General features: G+C 39.3%; 1 protein-coding gene across 2 annotated transcripts in view; it reads left to right on the forward strand.

Moving 5' to 3' along the window:
• The window catches only part of GRID1 (glutamate ionotropic receptor delta type subunit 1), an 828,161-nt gene that overhangs the window by 662,902 nt on the left and 150,888 nt on the right, over nucleotides 1-14,371 (forward strand). For both annotated transcript variants that reach the window (XM_084633925.1, XM_084633926.1), the window contains one exon: nucleotides 958-1,131. In XM_084633925.1, the coding sequence (XP_084490051.1) occupies nucleotides 958-1,131 (174 nt within the window). The remainder of the gene's footprint in view (nucleotides 1-957; nucleotides 1,132-14,371) is intronic.

Genomic DNA, 14,371 nt, shown 5'->3' on the forward strand with positions numbered 1-14,371 from the left:
GATCAAATAAAATAAAAATGCATTCTAACATCCAAAGCTATGAGAGAAATCACTGGTAGCGTAATGCACTTCCAAATATCTACACAATTACAGTGCTATTAACAAGGGAACCCAAAAGGTTTGGCGGTTGATTCAGAAAAATGTCCAAGATTAGGAAAAGAGCTCAAGGCAACCATTTTTCCTTAGTGAAAATGTAGGGGTAGTCTCAGGCTGATCTCAACCAACTTAATTAAGATAAAAGATATTTTCCTTAACATAGATGCAGGTTAACATCATGGCTATGTCAAGTTTAGTTTGCATGTGTTAACAAAGCCTCACCTTATCTTGACTTCTTTTGCTAATGTAGTTAAACTCTCAAAAGATTTCAGATGCTTATCAGAACTCTCCATACCCTTTAGTCTGCAAAATAGGGCTGTCAGTCTTGCAAAATGTGTGTTTTCTCATGAGATTTTGGTCAGGCCAGGATTACTGTAAGAACAGCCTTTCATATGTTGTTTTGCCACTTATGCTTTTGGACCCAAGCAGAATCAGGATGTGATGAGGCACAAAATGACACAGCTCTTAAAAAAGAAAAACCTAAAAATATTAACCAACTTACTTTCTGCTTGAATGCAGTTTACACTGGGTGAAAGTGCTTATTGGTCCTTGTTTAACCAAGCTATTTTAACCACCTCGTTATTTTGCTATGATAAGCTAAGTAGCTAATGTATAAGAAAAGCTAAAATAGCTTGGACATGAAAGTTGCTTATAATGCTGAGTTCTAGTCTGTTTTAAATGGTGCATATAAAACATTCCTATTAACATACACAAAATTGGATCATTTGTCCTGGACTGAATCTATTAAAAAAATTCAGGGTCATACTCCATTTAGAATATTTGATCAAATAATGGCAGGAATACAAGAAATACGTGTGTTGTTTTTTGTTTTGTATAAAAGAACTGTGTTTCTCTTCACAGGAAATCAGTGATAATGAAATATTAGAACTGGTACACAGTGCTCTCGGGAGGATGACAGTTATCCGGCAAATCTTCCCTCTGTCAAGAGACAACAATCAGAGATGCATGAGAAATAATCATAGAATATCTTCACTGCTCTGTGATCCACAAGAAGGCTATCTGCAGATGCTGCAGGTCAGTAAAGTGTTGGTGCGTGCAAGGGTCCTTAAGAACATGACATGAGATAGTTGTGTGTGTGATTGTGAAGTTTCACAGGAACCAAAGGAAGGAAGAAGTCAAATGAATACTTTAAATCTCAGCATGCTGAATCTGAGTGGCATAGTTCGTGACTATCCTTAATTATCTAATTCCTTTCCTTTCCTGGGACTGGGTGCTTTAGATCTGACATTGTCTGCATAAAGTATTAGCAGGCAGTTACATTGACTCTTAGTTGATTTGGGGCATTTCATCCCATCAGGGATCTAGTTTTTTTTCTCTTTCTCCCCCCACACCCCTGTGTGTAGATATATAGATGATATAGTATCACGTTTTGTTGTTATGCAATTCCAATTTTGCCTAACTACTGCATTTATGCCTATTAGCCATTTCATGTGAAAGGATTAATTTATGAGTTAAGTTATGTATTGGGATATAGAGCCTTTTACTTCCAAGTGTCTGATGCTATATCTGTTCTATATCAGCAGCCGTGACTGGATGTCACTAACATCTGATGGCTATTTGGCCTACGAGAAATGCACTACTGCTATTAGTAACAGTCTGTAACAGTCTAGGCTATTGAAACCAACATCTCAAGCCCTGTTTGAAGATATCTCTTATTAGCAAGACATCCATTCCAGGTGCTAAGATTCCTCAAAATAAGGTGCAACATCAATTAGTGAATTAAGTGAAAGTAAAAAGTGATTAGAGAATATTTGATGAACTATATGATGAAGATCCTAAATCACTGAGGCACTTTTAAAAATTGCATCCATAGTACTCATGAAAGATGCTGGATAGAACTGAAAACCTTTATTTATTCACAAGATAGGTGAAGCAAAGGCAGTTGCAGAACAAGGAGTTTCCTACGCTACCCAGCCAATGTGCCAGAACACTGACTTGATGGGGCGGGGCAGGAGAATATCAGTGTAATTGAAAGGGTAGTTCCTAGTCCATGTTCATTCAGAACCTGATCCAAAGCCTCATGAAGTAAATGGGATTATCCTTGGTCAAGTTAATACTATCCACCCAATGAGGGTACCAGCTGTAACAAGTGTCACTGATAGCAGATATTGGCCCTGTGTGGGTAATGTACTTTTTGCAACTCCAGGCACTGTATATTTGAATACTGTGCATCATATAGTCAGATACTATATAGAAATAGAGCTGCATTATAGTGATGTAATTGGCAAGTAGATTCAGACAGTATGATTTTAAAGTAAAGATTTATTACTTCAGTAAATCGTTTTGAAGCCTTAGAACTAGGCTTTCTGTTCACTTTTACTGAATCAGTATTCCTTTTTAATTAAAAGGACCCTGTCAAGATATTTCATAATTTTCTCAAATTCAATATTTACTCGTTTTAATCACCTGAAATTTTGCAATTTTTGAGAGCTGCTTCTATTGTGAAGGCACCCTGATTTCTTACTGAAGGTCAGGTCTCAAGTGCTGGATTGCTGTCAGGTTTTATTGTTTTATAAGAAAAAACAATATTATTTTTATTTAAATAAAATATAAAAAGGCAGGCCATAACAAATTAGATGGATTTTATAAGCAGATACTGGTAATGAACGGTTGGTGAGATTTTGCGCTATATCCTGGAAAACTTGAAAGTGTCCCTTTCAAATCAAATTAAATCTTTATCAAAGTTCATTACTGTGAAAGAGTTTGAGAGGTGTCTCTTCCACAAACATTAACAACCCCTTATATTGTCTTACTGCTCCAAGAAGACTTGTATAACTACCAAAGCATAGAAATGAGAAGTTTTGTTCTGTGTTAGTGACCTCCAAGATGGATAAATCCAGGTTGCCTGGAGTCAGAACACAGGCCGCTTACTTCAGGGAATCTGAGTATATTCTGGGTTGTTGAGAAAATAATTTGCATTGCACCAGCAGATGACTTAATTGGGGAACAATTTTACATCATGGCAGGATTTTGAATATTATTGCCCATCTGCTTATGCACAAATCCATTTCAGAGACTAGTCTGAAGGACTCCTCTGACAGACTTCTTCTGAGTTATTATGTGTCAAGACAGTAATATGTTTGCTAGCGTGCATAACCTAGTTTCATAATTCTAAACTGTATTGACAATAAAGCTACAGGTTTCTGCTAAGTAGTCTCCTGACTCCTTGAAGAATTGGTCTCTCAGGGGTGAAAACAGCTACAGTACTCAGCATTTCTAGAGATGAGCAATCTGTGAGCGCACAGGCTGCTCAGAAATCCAGTTATAGATTTTAGATAGTAAATTAGCCCAGTGTGGTCCTTGGTAACATACAAGATGTTTCTGAGATCTTATCTGCATGCAGAGCAAGCTACTTTTGTATAAATCACGCAAATTAATCACTTGAGGGATGATCATCTTTAAGGAGGGAGAAAGCCTGGCCACTAATTAGAGGGGTGGGGGGTTATTCACTGAAAAATGCAGTTTTTGTCAACCCAAAACTATTTGTGAATTTGACCCAAATTCGCTCAATAGTTTCAGCCCAAAATTCTTTTCAGGACTTAAGTGCCATTCACAAAATGGGGGTTAGGGGGAGGGAGGCAGCGAAGGAGGAGCTGATGGTGGAACAAAGCGGAACAGCTTCAACAGTGGAAATTGAGAAAGACCAACATCAGAATATCCCATAGTGCAGTGGTTAGCGCACGCTACTGCAGCATGGGAGATGCAATTTCAAATCCCTGCTCCCTGTCAGGCAAAGTGGGAAATTGAATCTGGATCTCCCACATCCCCAGGTGAGTGCCCTTAAACACTGGGCTACAGGGTTATAATGTGAGCATCACCGCCTCTTCTTCCTCCTGATGTTTTATGAATCTAGCCCTTCATTTCCTTTGCTTTTATTTGAAAAAGTGCTCCAAAATGATACATTTTGTTCAACCTGAAATAAAATTTTGTCAGCTTCTTTGATGAATTTTTGGGGGGCATTTTCAATTGTGGTTTGGGTTTTTTTCTTTTCAGTTTTTGGAACTGATAGCAAACCGAAAAATCAATTATTTACTTTGTCCTACCTCATTTTGGTGAAAACAGGGAAAATGCAAAGGCATGTCTCACATTTAAAAGGGAAATCATCTGAGGGATGATAGTCTCTTCCATTAACAAAATTTCCAAGGAAGTATTATCCTGCCTTCCATCGTGTGTCATACCCCACCTGAGAAAGCATCCTTGCAAATGAAACAGTAATTAAATCTCCATGCCCATTCAATCTTACGTCCTCTGCTCAAAAGATCAATAGGGGAGCCAAGTGTTGTGGTATTTCTTGTGCTGTGGACAGTTAGCTACTAGGAAGTTAACTCAGAAACCACCAGGGTATTTTTTTCTTCATGACCACTGAAGAGTTTCCAAAGAGTAAATTGTGAGATCAGGATGAAATGCTCTGTGCCCCATTATTGATCCCTCAAACCATCCAATCCCTGTATATTTTACAATTATACAGATTTTGATCATGGAATTTTTTATCCAGGTTTAGCTTACTTATTATATAGCTCCAGATCTATCAGGTACTTTGAAGAAATACCCATCAGAGCACACCTTGTGGAGATGCATCTAGTAATTATTTCATAAATGTGAATTACACATTGTTAATGGTCCCTTAATTTCAAGTATTCTACATTTTCTATTTTCTTTTTTGGGTAGGAAATAGATTTAGTATCTTGTATTACACCAGACCCACTTGAATTATTTTGTATTACAAAACATTCCCTGTCATGGTTTGTTACCAGCCATGGCTGGTTCTTTATTTTCTTTAATGACTTTGTAAAAGGAAACTAATATCTGCCAGCTTCTAAATTTATTTGGGAGAATATAACATTTAAAACAACCTAATAAAGAAAAAAACATTTAGGTCATGGATTATTAACTTTGTCTTGGCTAAATTAATGAAAATCCTTTTGGAGCAACTCAGTTCTTAGTATTTTTAGTACCACTTCCTAGGAAGTTGTTTTTTAGGGGGTGATCATCCTGGCTTGGAGTCTGATGAGCCTTGAAAGATCAGACCATTCTGCAAATTCATGCATAGCTAATTTTTCAGAACCTTTTGTGGAAGTCCTGTTTTACTCTGTCCTTGGCAACATGCTCTTATTCCTAGCTAAGAAAGCATTATTTTAATAAACTCCACTGTATTTCTGTTTAAAATGGAGAAAGTCCTTTCTAAAATTGCCAGTCTTGGAGGCTTCATTTGACATTAGAGGGAGGACAGCATTAGTCTGTGTCCAACTCTTCAGAAATTATTTTCTGTCTATATGCATTTTCTCATTCTTATTTCTTGGTGACCTGTGTTAACACTGGCAGCCAGCATCCTGTACTCCTTTTAAGCATCAGCCATATCTAGCCTGTCTGTCTTCTTTGTCTCTGACTCTCATCTGGAGTTTGGAAAGATAATACTAAACCACCTTTGTGAAGTGCTTGGATATTTATGAATGAAAAGTGGTATTTACGTGCTAAGTATTCTTGTTAATCTAATGTATTCCTAATATATCCACCTCCCTGGTACTTCTGTGCAACAAGACTGCCACTGTTACGCAGCTTGAACTATATGACATATTGTTTTAGACTCTTGAGTTTGGAAATACTTTAATTGTCTAGTTCCTCCTCCCAACCTCTTCCCTTTGCTTTACATGAGGTTTGAAAATGTCTTTGTCCTTGATTTGTGATTCAGATAATTTTCTTTGTCATGATTCCATTTTTATTTTATTTGTTGTTGATCACATTTATTATTTATACAGCTGATAACTTAGTTCACCCTTTCTGAGGCCTTGTTTGGATTCAAGCATGTTATAAAGGCCTGGGGCATCTAACGTTTGACTCTAAATATGCAGCAAGATTAAAACTAATGGGACTCCATACAGCAATGGAAGAATAGTGCAATTATTCCTCAGTGTCATCAGAGTCCCACTTCTTTACTTTAGCAATGTTCCAGACGTTGTTTGGATGTTTTTGGAGAGGGTAGGTCAGAAGGCAGAGGAGGGCAGGTTCTTCAAACAACTGCTTGCCTCTCCATATGTAAGTGTAACTTTGTCCTTCACAGACTTGACCGTTGAACATGTTACCAGGCATCAGTTAATGGGGCTGCTCCTTCAGCGTCCACACTTTCCTTACACATTGTATTCTTTTTAGGAGTTACTGAGGGAACTGCTGTAATTGGACCTTTCAGGCAGACTGGTTTAACCTGTGAAACATAATTGACAGTGTCCCATTTGCTCTCAAAGGGCCCGATCCTGCAAGCATCCATATGAGTCACTTCACTCAGCCGAGGAGTCCCATTGTTGTCAGTTGAGCTATTCATCACATTATTAAGCACTACAGCTGATAGTAAATGTTTGCAGAATTAAAGCATTAATTCACCGTACCAGAGGCCTCTATGAAAATGTACCTTAAGTTACAAACACACATGTCACGTCTTCTCACAAAGACTTTATGTAGAGGCTTTGGGCCAGACCCTCGGTCCAGTGAGACTACTTTGCAGCACTTGGAGAATGAAAAGCAGTCTCAAATTGGCCTCTGTGGCCAGCTTGGGATTCCTTCAGTAGCTTTACTTTCCTCCTATCACAGCTAGCAGCTTAACTAGGGGCATGTTAGGGGACAAGGGGCATGACTGGAATGCACTGCACTCCAGCAGTGCCCCAGATGCCACAGTGGCCCATTGTGGGATTTTGCTGGCAGCTGTGAGTTACAGCAGCCTGGAAGCTGGATGCTGAAGATCAGAGGAACTCAAGGGTAATGCAAAGCCATCATTGCCCCTCCACTCGGTCCAGCTTATCTGGACCAAAAGAGGCCATGGACCTTTGTCACAATTTTTAATATTTTTGTTTTACTTTTGTCAAGGTTCCTCCCCCACTCTGAACGCTAGGGTACAGATGTGGGGACCTGCATGAAAAACCTCCTAAGCTTATCTTTACCAGCTTAGGTTAAAACTTCCCCAAGGTACAAAATATTCCACCCTTTGTCCTTGGATTGGCCGCTACCACCACCAAACAAATACTGGTTACTGGGGAAGAGCTGTTTGGAAACGTCTTTCCCCCCCAAAACCTTGCACCCCACTTCCTGGACAAGGTTTGGTAAAAAGCCTCACCAATTTGCCTTGGTGACTACAGACCCAGACCCTCGGATCTTAAGAACAATAAACAATCCTCCCAACACTTGCACCCCCCCTTTCCTGGGAAATGTTGGATAAAAAGCCTCACCAATTTGCATAGGTGACCACAGACCCAAACCTTTGGATCTGAGAACAACGAAAAAAGCATTCAGTTTTCTTACAAGAAGACTTTTAATAGAAATAGAAGTAAATAGAAGTAAAGAAATCCCCTCTGTAAAATCAGGATGGTAGATACCTTACAGGTTAATTAGATTCAAAACACAGAGAATCCCTCTAGGCAAAACCTTAAGTTACAAAAAAGATACACAGACAGAAATAGTTATTCTATTCAGCACAATTCTTTTCTCAGCCATTTAAAGAAATCATAATCTAACACATACCTAGCTAGATTACTTACTAAAAGTTCTAAGACTCCATTCCTGGTCTATCCCTGGCAAAGACAGCATATAGACAGACAGAGACCCTTTGTTTCTCTCCCTCCTCCCAGCTTTTGAAAATATCTTGTCTCTTCATTGGTCATTTTGGTCAGGTGCCAGCGAGGTTACCTTTAGCTTCTTAACCCTTTACAGGTGAGAGGAGTTTTCCCCTGGCCAGGAGGGATTTCAAAGGGGTTTACCCTTCCCTTTATATTTATGACAACTTTGTTTTTTGTTTAGTACTTCATTAAAAGACTGAGAGCACTTGCTAGTAGCAAACATAATGCAGGCCGATGCCACCACACAAGCACTTCCTGTCAACACAATTCAAATCTAAACTATAGCTCATGTTTATATACAACACAATGTAAAACACCAATGTTTTCCCCCTCCTCTGCTCTGCTATTTCAGTATTATTTTTCCTCTCCTCTCCTCCCTTCAGCTCTATCAGTACACTTTAGTTCTGATTTCCAAACATCCTCTGCTAGATTGAGTCCTTCTCTGATCAGTGTGTGTGTTAATCATGCCAATTTTTTGAAACATTTAGTGACACATAGGATAGTCCCCTAGGGATGAGATTTACATGTAAAATGTAGTTTAATTTGTGCCCCTGTGGCTACTGTTCAACTTTTCTTGCAGACAGATGCAAAAGAAATAACTATACATGGTTGAAGGACACTTGATATTAGACAGATATAAACCATAAGGAGGGAGAAGAATTCTTTCAGAGTTATAGCTCAGTGTAAAGTGAAGAAATGAATATAGAATCTGTATATCAGTAAAAATGTCCTGACCGTGAGATCTATTAAATTGTGGAATCATTTCCCAAAGGAATTGCTGAAAGCACCATCATTTGTGATGTGTAAAACTTGAATGGCCAAAAATCTAGATAACAGTGTAAAAAAAAAATCCTACTGTCAAGGGGGGATTGACTAGTTACCCTAATAAGGGTCTGTTTGCTATGGTTCTATGATACTTTTATGTATTCTTTCATTTAACTCATAATAAATAGCCGTTTGAAACTGACATTTGAGTCTTTAATGGAAGTTTGTTTTCTTACACGACATGCAACTGCCGCTATTATTTTATTGTAGGCTTTCTCATGAGTGTCAGGCTGCTGGCTGTGATTTTGTTCTCCAGGAGCAATAAAGCATTTATTTAAAACACATGCACACACAACATGTCACGTGGGCTTTGCAAACTGATCTGAGAAAATAAAATAGGTAGGTCAGATTGTCAGCTTCCCAACCTTGACAGCATTCCTCTAAGCATACTACTGTACAGTAAGTAAACCATCAGTCATCACCTCTCCTCTTTTCAAAGAGCACAGATAGAGGCTGCCTTGCTTTAGAGTCACACCATGCAACATCACTTTTGGCACAACCTGGGCTTCGGGGATAGAAACACAACTTCAGAGCATACTGGTGTGCACCAAAACAACTGTATTACTCATTAGGCAATGCATGTTTCTGTCACTGGCACGGTTCTGTGTGTTCCAGTTTGCCATCCATCTCTGTCTGTCTCCATCTTTGGAGCTGACTGCTGGGACACTCCCAGGGTGAATTTGGCAGCTGCAGGACTCTGATGCCCAACTTGGGAATGAATTTTTGAAGCAGTGGCATGTGGGTGTCAGCTTGTCTTCCAGTTGGTTTCTCCATTGGCCTCTTCTCTGGCTGGACTTCTGGCTTTGCTGGCAGCTCTGAACCGGCCCATGGGTCTGAATCAGGGTCAGTCTTCTGCTGTGCAACATTGTATTTCTGGGTGGCAAGTTCCGTTTGATTAATGCTTGGAAGGAAAGTAAAAGTTATTCCCATTATAGAACTTTAAAAATAAGGTCTGGTAGTAAATCTGGATGAATCTTAGTCTCTCTGTAAAAAGGATGTTTTACCTTTAATGCATTATGGAAATATCCTGTTCTGATTCCATATTTCTGCTTTTTGCCTATTTGTATATAAAGTCTGTTACTTGGTACAAGAGAAGGGTTCCCTGTGTATTCCACCTGAAGCTAAACAGAAGCTTCTGTTCATGTGGACAAACAAGTTTTAAAAGAAGCAAGATCCCAAATGACTTACAGAATGCATATGTGTATGCGGACTTAAAAAAATTTCAGGTGCAAAATGTACATTTCAAAACACAATATTTAGATAAGCTTTCATTCATCAACTGGTAAGTCCTTAGTTCAGAATTTCATGCTTTCCAACTAACAGTTCATGGCATTATTGCTCTCAGATTCCACACCAATGGGTGTGGTATAGATAATGTAGATAGACCCCCAAAATGCATTTCATTAAGTCTTTGGATTTTGTTAGGCATTGGTATCCTCAATTCATGCAGATCTTAGCAGGTAAGTGAAAGAGGAACTAAAATTTGATTCCCCCCTGCCGGGGTAAGAAAAGTGAAACACTTTTTTTGTTTTCCTCTGGAAATTTTCATTATATGAAAGGGAGTTTCTGCAGACAGAAGAATGCCCTATCTCCCGTCCTAAATAGATAAAAAGGAAAAATTAGCAGTGTTGCAGAGCTCAGAAAGCCCAAAGGAAACAAGTCAATCACCTTGTTTTCATCTCAGTGTTATTTTTCTTCCAATCCTGCATGCTACTCTAATGCTAATTTTTTAATTTCCTATTTCCTTATGCCTAAGGCTGCAGGAGTAGAGCCATGGGGTCTTACTGATTGTTCAGGTAGCTACATGAATTGCCTTTTATGGTACATTTCTGTATCCAGTGGGTTTTTATAGTTAGCTGCAAATTGAAATTTGTGTGAACACTTGAGGTAACAAGTGTAAACAAGCTTGGTCTGATGGCCTGTCTTCCTCTTCACAGCATCATCTTCCTGGAGTTTGCATCAAACTTGTGATGTTGCAGATACAATCTATCACATTTGTAGGGGATGGTAGGAAAATCATTTTGCTTCTAAGATACAGTGGCTGATGGTGCCATTGAAGGGGATTTAAATGGCAGTAATATGAAATTACAAATGCCTTGCTTAGATGAAGCAGAAGAGGCCTGTGGGATTCTTGCTTCATGAAAAGGACTGTGATAAAGAAAACAATGGAAATTATATGAGGGAATGTGGATAGGTGAGTGCAGACCTGGAATGCTCTTTTGAGATCCCTTTTTCCATAGGAAAGTACCTATTTAGATATGACTTCAGGCTGAAAAGTGCATATGATTTGGAAAAGAGGATATAAAGGTTCTCAGTCTTCTGCATAAAAGCAGCATAAAAAAGAACAGGATAAGAATTTATTTGTGATATGCAGTAACGGAAAACAATGGGTGCTTCTGGAAACGTTGTTAGGCAACGTATACAGAACACAGGAACTTTTTTTCCATAAAACAATCAGATTTGGAATTGTTTACATTTTACAGCTCACTGGAAGTAATAACAGAACAAACCATATTAAGATTCCAGAAAGCTACCCAGAATAGATATATATAGGATTAGATGTGCACTATAAAAAATTCTGGCTAATACATCACCAGTGATAAAATTTCTGCAACTTTGTTAAAAATGTTGTTGACAGTGAGAATAAGAATAGACTTCAGCTTCCTGTTCCACAGCTATATGGGCTCTGCAATGCTAATAGAAGTAAAATGTAATATTATAAAATATATGTTTTTGTCACTTAAGTAAGCACGTACGAGTGTGACTAAACGGAAGGAGTGGATCTGCTGGTAGAAGGCGCCATATTTACATAGTAACATTTCAGAGTAGACTTGTTCTGTAAGAGAAACGGAGGACCAGCTTTCCAGTGGTTCCTTTTAAAGGACAAGACATTCATGATGATAATCTTTCCATTTCATGCTATAACAGTTCTTCAGTATTAACAAAGATCCTCAGAGTAGTGACCGAAAGAAATGGACAGCGTACCATCACCTTCACTTTTGTGGATACTTCTTTTACTGACAGCTACCTCAATTGCTTCAAAGTAGGAATGAAGCATAGCACTGTGACATCAATCTGCCTTGACAACGTGGTTATGGTTCTGTTGGTCAAACTAAAAAGGACGGACTAGCTTGGTAACCAAGTAATCAGTGTTCTGCACTTCAATGTGGGAGATCTGGGTTTGATTCCAGGTCGTGCAGTCTGGACTAGCCAGAGTTGGGAGTCCTACAGAGATGGTATGCTTAACTCCTGGGCAGAAAGGGATACTGGTAGCACTCAGGACTTGTCTTCACGTACAGTGCTACAGCTTTAATGCTTTAGTGAAGATGCTACTACGCCAATGGAAGAGCTTCTCTTGTCCGTGTAATTAATCCACCTCCACGAGAGGCAGTAGCTCTGTTGACTGGAGAAGCTCTCCCATCGACATAGCACTACCTGACATAGCATTATGTCAGTATAACTATGTTGCTCCAGGGTGTAGATTTTTCACACCTCTGAGTGACATATTTATACTGACATAAGTCTGTAGTGTAGACATGGCTTTAGTAATAATTGCTAATTTAAACGTAGCATTGTCAGACTCCAAATAAGTCTTGGCCGTAGAGATTAGGGGTGTGCATGGGACATGAGAGATATGAAATTACACATCAGTAATTGTTATTGTTTGTTTGTCTTTTGGTAGCCCTCAGAAGATAGGACCCTGTTGTGCTGGCCACTGTACAAACATATAACCAAGAGATGGTCCCAGAAGAGCTTACAATTCAAGGGTATGATCAAATACAACAGCTGGATAGATGGGAAGGGTGAGGATGGGAGAGGAGCACATGTGCTGGCCGCCCTTCCCGCAGCCCCCATTGGCCTGGAGCGGCGAACCGCTGCCAGTGGGAGCCGCGATCGGCCAAACCTGTAGACGCGGCAGGTAAACAAACTGGCCCGGCCCGCCAGGGGCTTTCCCTGAACAAGCAGAGCCCCTAGTTTGAGAACCACTGATCTACAGTATAAGGAGATACACAGCTGAGCAGAAGCAGCAGATACTTAACCAAACCAGGGGCATAGTCACTGGGACCATTCTCATTAACTCTTTAAACACTTGCTATTGAAAAAAAAAGAGAAGAAATCTGGCAAGGGGCTATTTTTTGTAAGCTATTTCAAGGAGCATGATAATCAGACAGTAGTAGAAGGGTAAAATAATGAACATGAAGGATGTGTAGCTATTGGGGAAGGGAAAAATTTTATTTAGTGATAGTGTAAAATGGAAGAGCTTTTTACCTAAGAAAGTATCTCTCACGCACTGTATGTTTTCAACATTAAAATCCCTTTTCATAATTAATCAGCCCTACTCTTCACTCTATAAATGGGCATCCCTCTTTTTGCATTTTTCTTTTCTGTACCACCTAAAAGATGTCTTTTTTAAAATGTATGCATAGGTCTTTTTGGTAGTGTATAGCTGTGTGCCTGTTTAATTCACATTTGATTTAGTCCTGGATTTTGTAGAAATATTAGTTCATTATGAAAATACCAAGTTGTCTGCAGTGATATGATATGTTAAGTAAATATACGGCTAATTAAGATGAACATTTATATAGAGATATGTACTTCATGGGAATTACAGAAGGCAATAACCTCTATTGGCATATCACTTTTTAGGGAGTGTCTGCATATATTTTTAAATTATCATTTTAAATGATTTTGTTTACTGTTATTCTGGCTATGGCCAAATAGGAAGGTTTTCAGCCCTCTCCAAGCTGATCTGATTCTGGATTGTTTCATCTCCTCTGGGGCCTCCTACATTAGGGAACCTGATCCATTTATTGCTTTGAAGATCATAGAATTGTAGACTCAAAGGGAACTCAGAAGGTCTTCTACTTCAGTCTCTTGCACTCAAGGCAGGGCTAAGTGTTATCTAGATCATCCCTGGCAGATTAAGCCCTTACGCTGGCCTCAGAAGTCGATTGGGAGCCAGTAGGACTGGAGCACAGACTTGATGTGCTTATAGAGGCCTGAACTTTGGAGGAAGTGGGCAGCTGCATGGTGTGCATTTCACTGTTTCCATGTTTCAGATACAGTGAATTACAGAAATTAAATCTCGAGGTGATAAATGCATGGATCTTTGGCCAGGTCTTTGTCCAGCAGAAAGGGGTGCTATTTCTTAATGAGCTACAGAGGAAAGACACTTTTCATTACTGATGCTACTTGGTCCTCCCAGCTCAATGAGGAATCAAAGAAGATCCGTAAGGCTTTGCATAATTTTGACAAATGGGGGCTGTATACTTTCAGTGGAAGACATGGCACAGCGTCTAGATATTTTTTCAACCTGTATCACTTCAGTCTTGCCTTGGTTGAGTTTGAGGCAGCTGCTGTATGTCTTGTAGTCATTATGACATTTTAGTAGTGGTAATGGTTATATCGGTGGAGAATGATGTATTCATTTGGCTGTTATCAGTGATTGGTAGTGGAACCGCTGTCATCTCACTGTCTCTTCAAATACTCTCATATAAAAAAGAAGGGATATTAAGGATCCTGCAGTACCCTGCAAGCTTCCTCTTCAGGAAAGAGGACCAGGAGCAGTTACCCATCACCACTCTGAGGGTTATGCTAGAGAGAAATGATTGGAGTCAGAGCAGCATTACTACATCTACTCCATTTGTGCCTGGTAGGTTTATTAGCAGTACCTTGTGCTCTACTGTGTAAAAAGTTGCAGAGAGAGTGAGGTAGAGTGAGCATAGAAGATGACAGGGTATTCCATTCACTCTTTAGTCTCCCTGTTAAGATGACTGGCAAGGTACCATTGAGTGACTATTTTACTGATGAAGCTGTAATAACTACCA

Source organism: Lepidochelys olivacea, assembly GCF_965140295.1.
Source record: "Lepidochelys olivacea isolate rLepOli2 genome assembly, chromosome: 7".
Lineage (NCBI taxonomy): Eukaryota > Metazoa > Chordata > Testudines > Cheloniidae > Lepidochelys > Lepidochelys olivacea.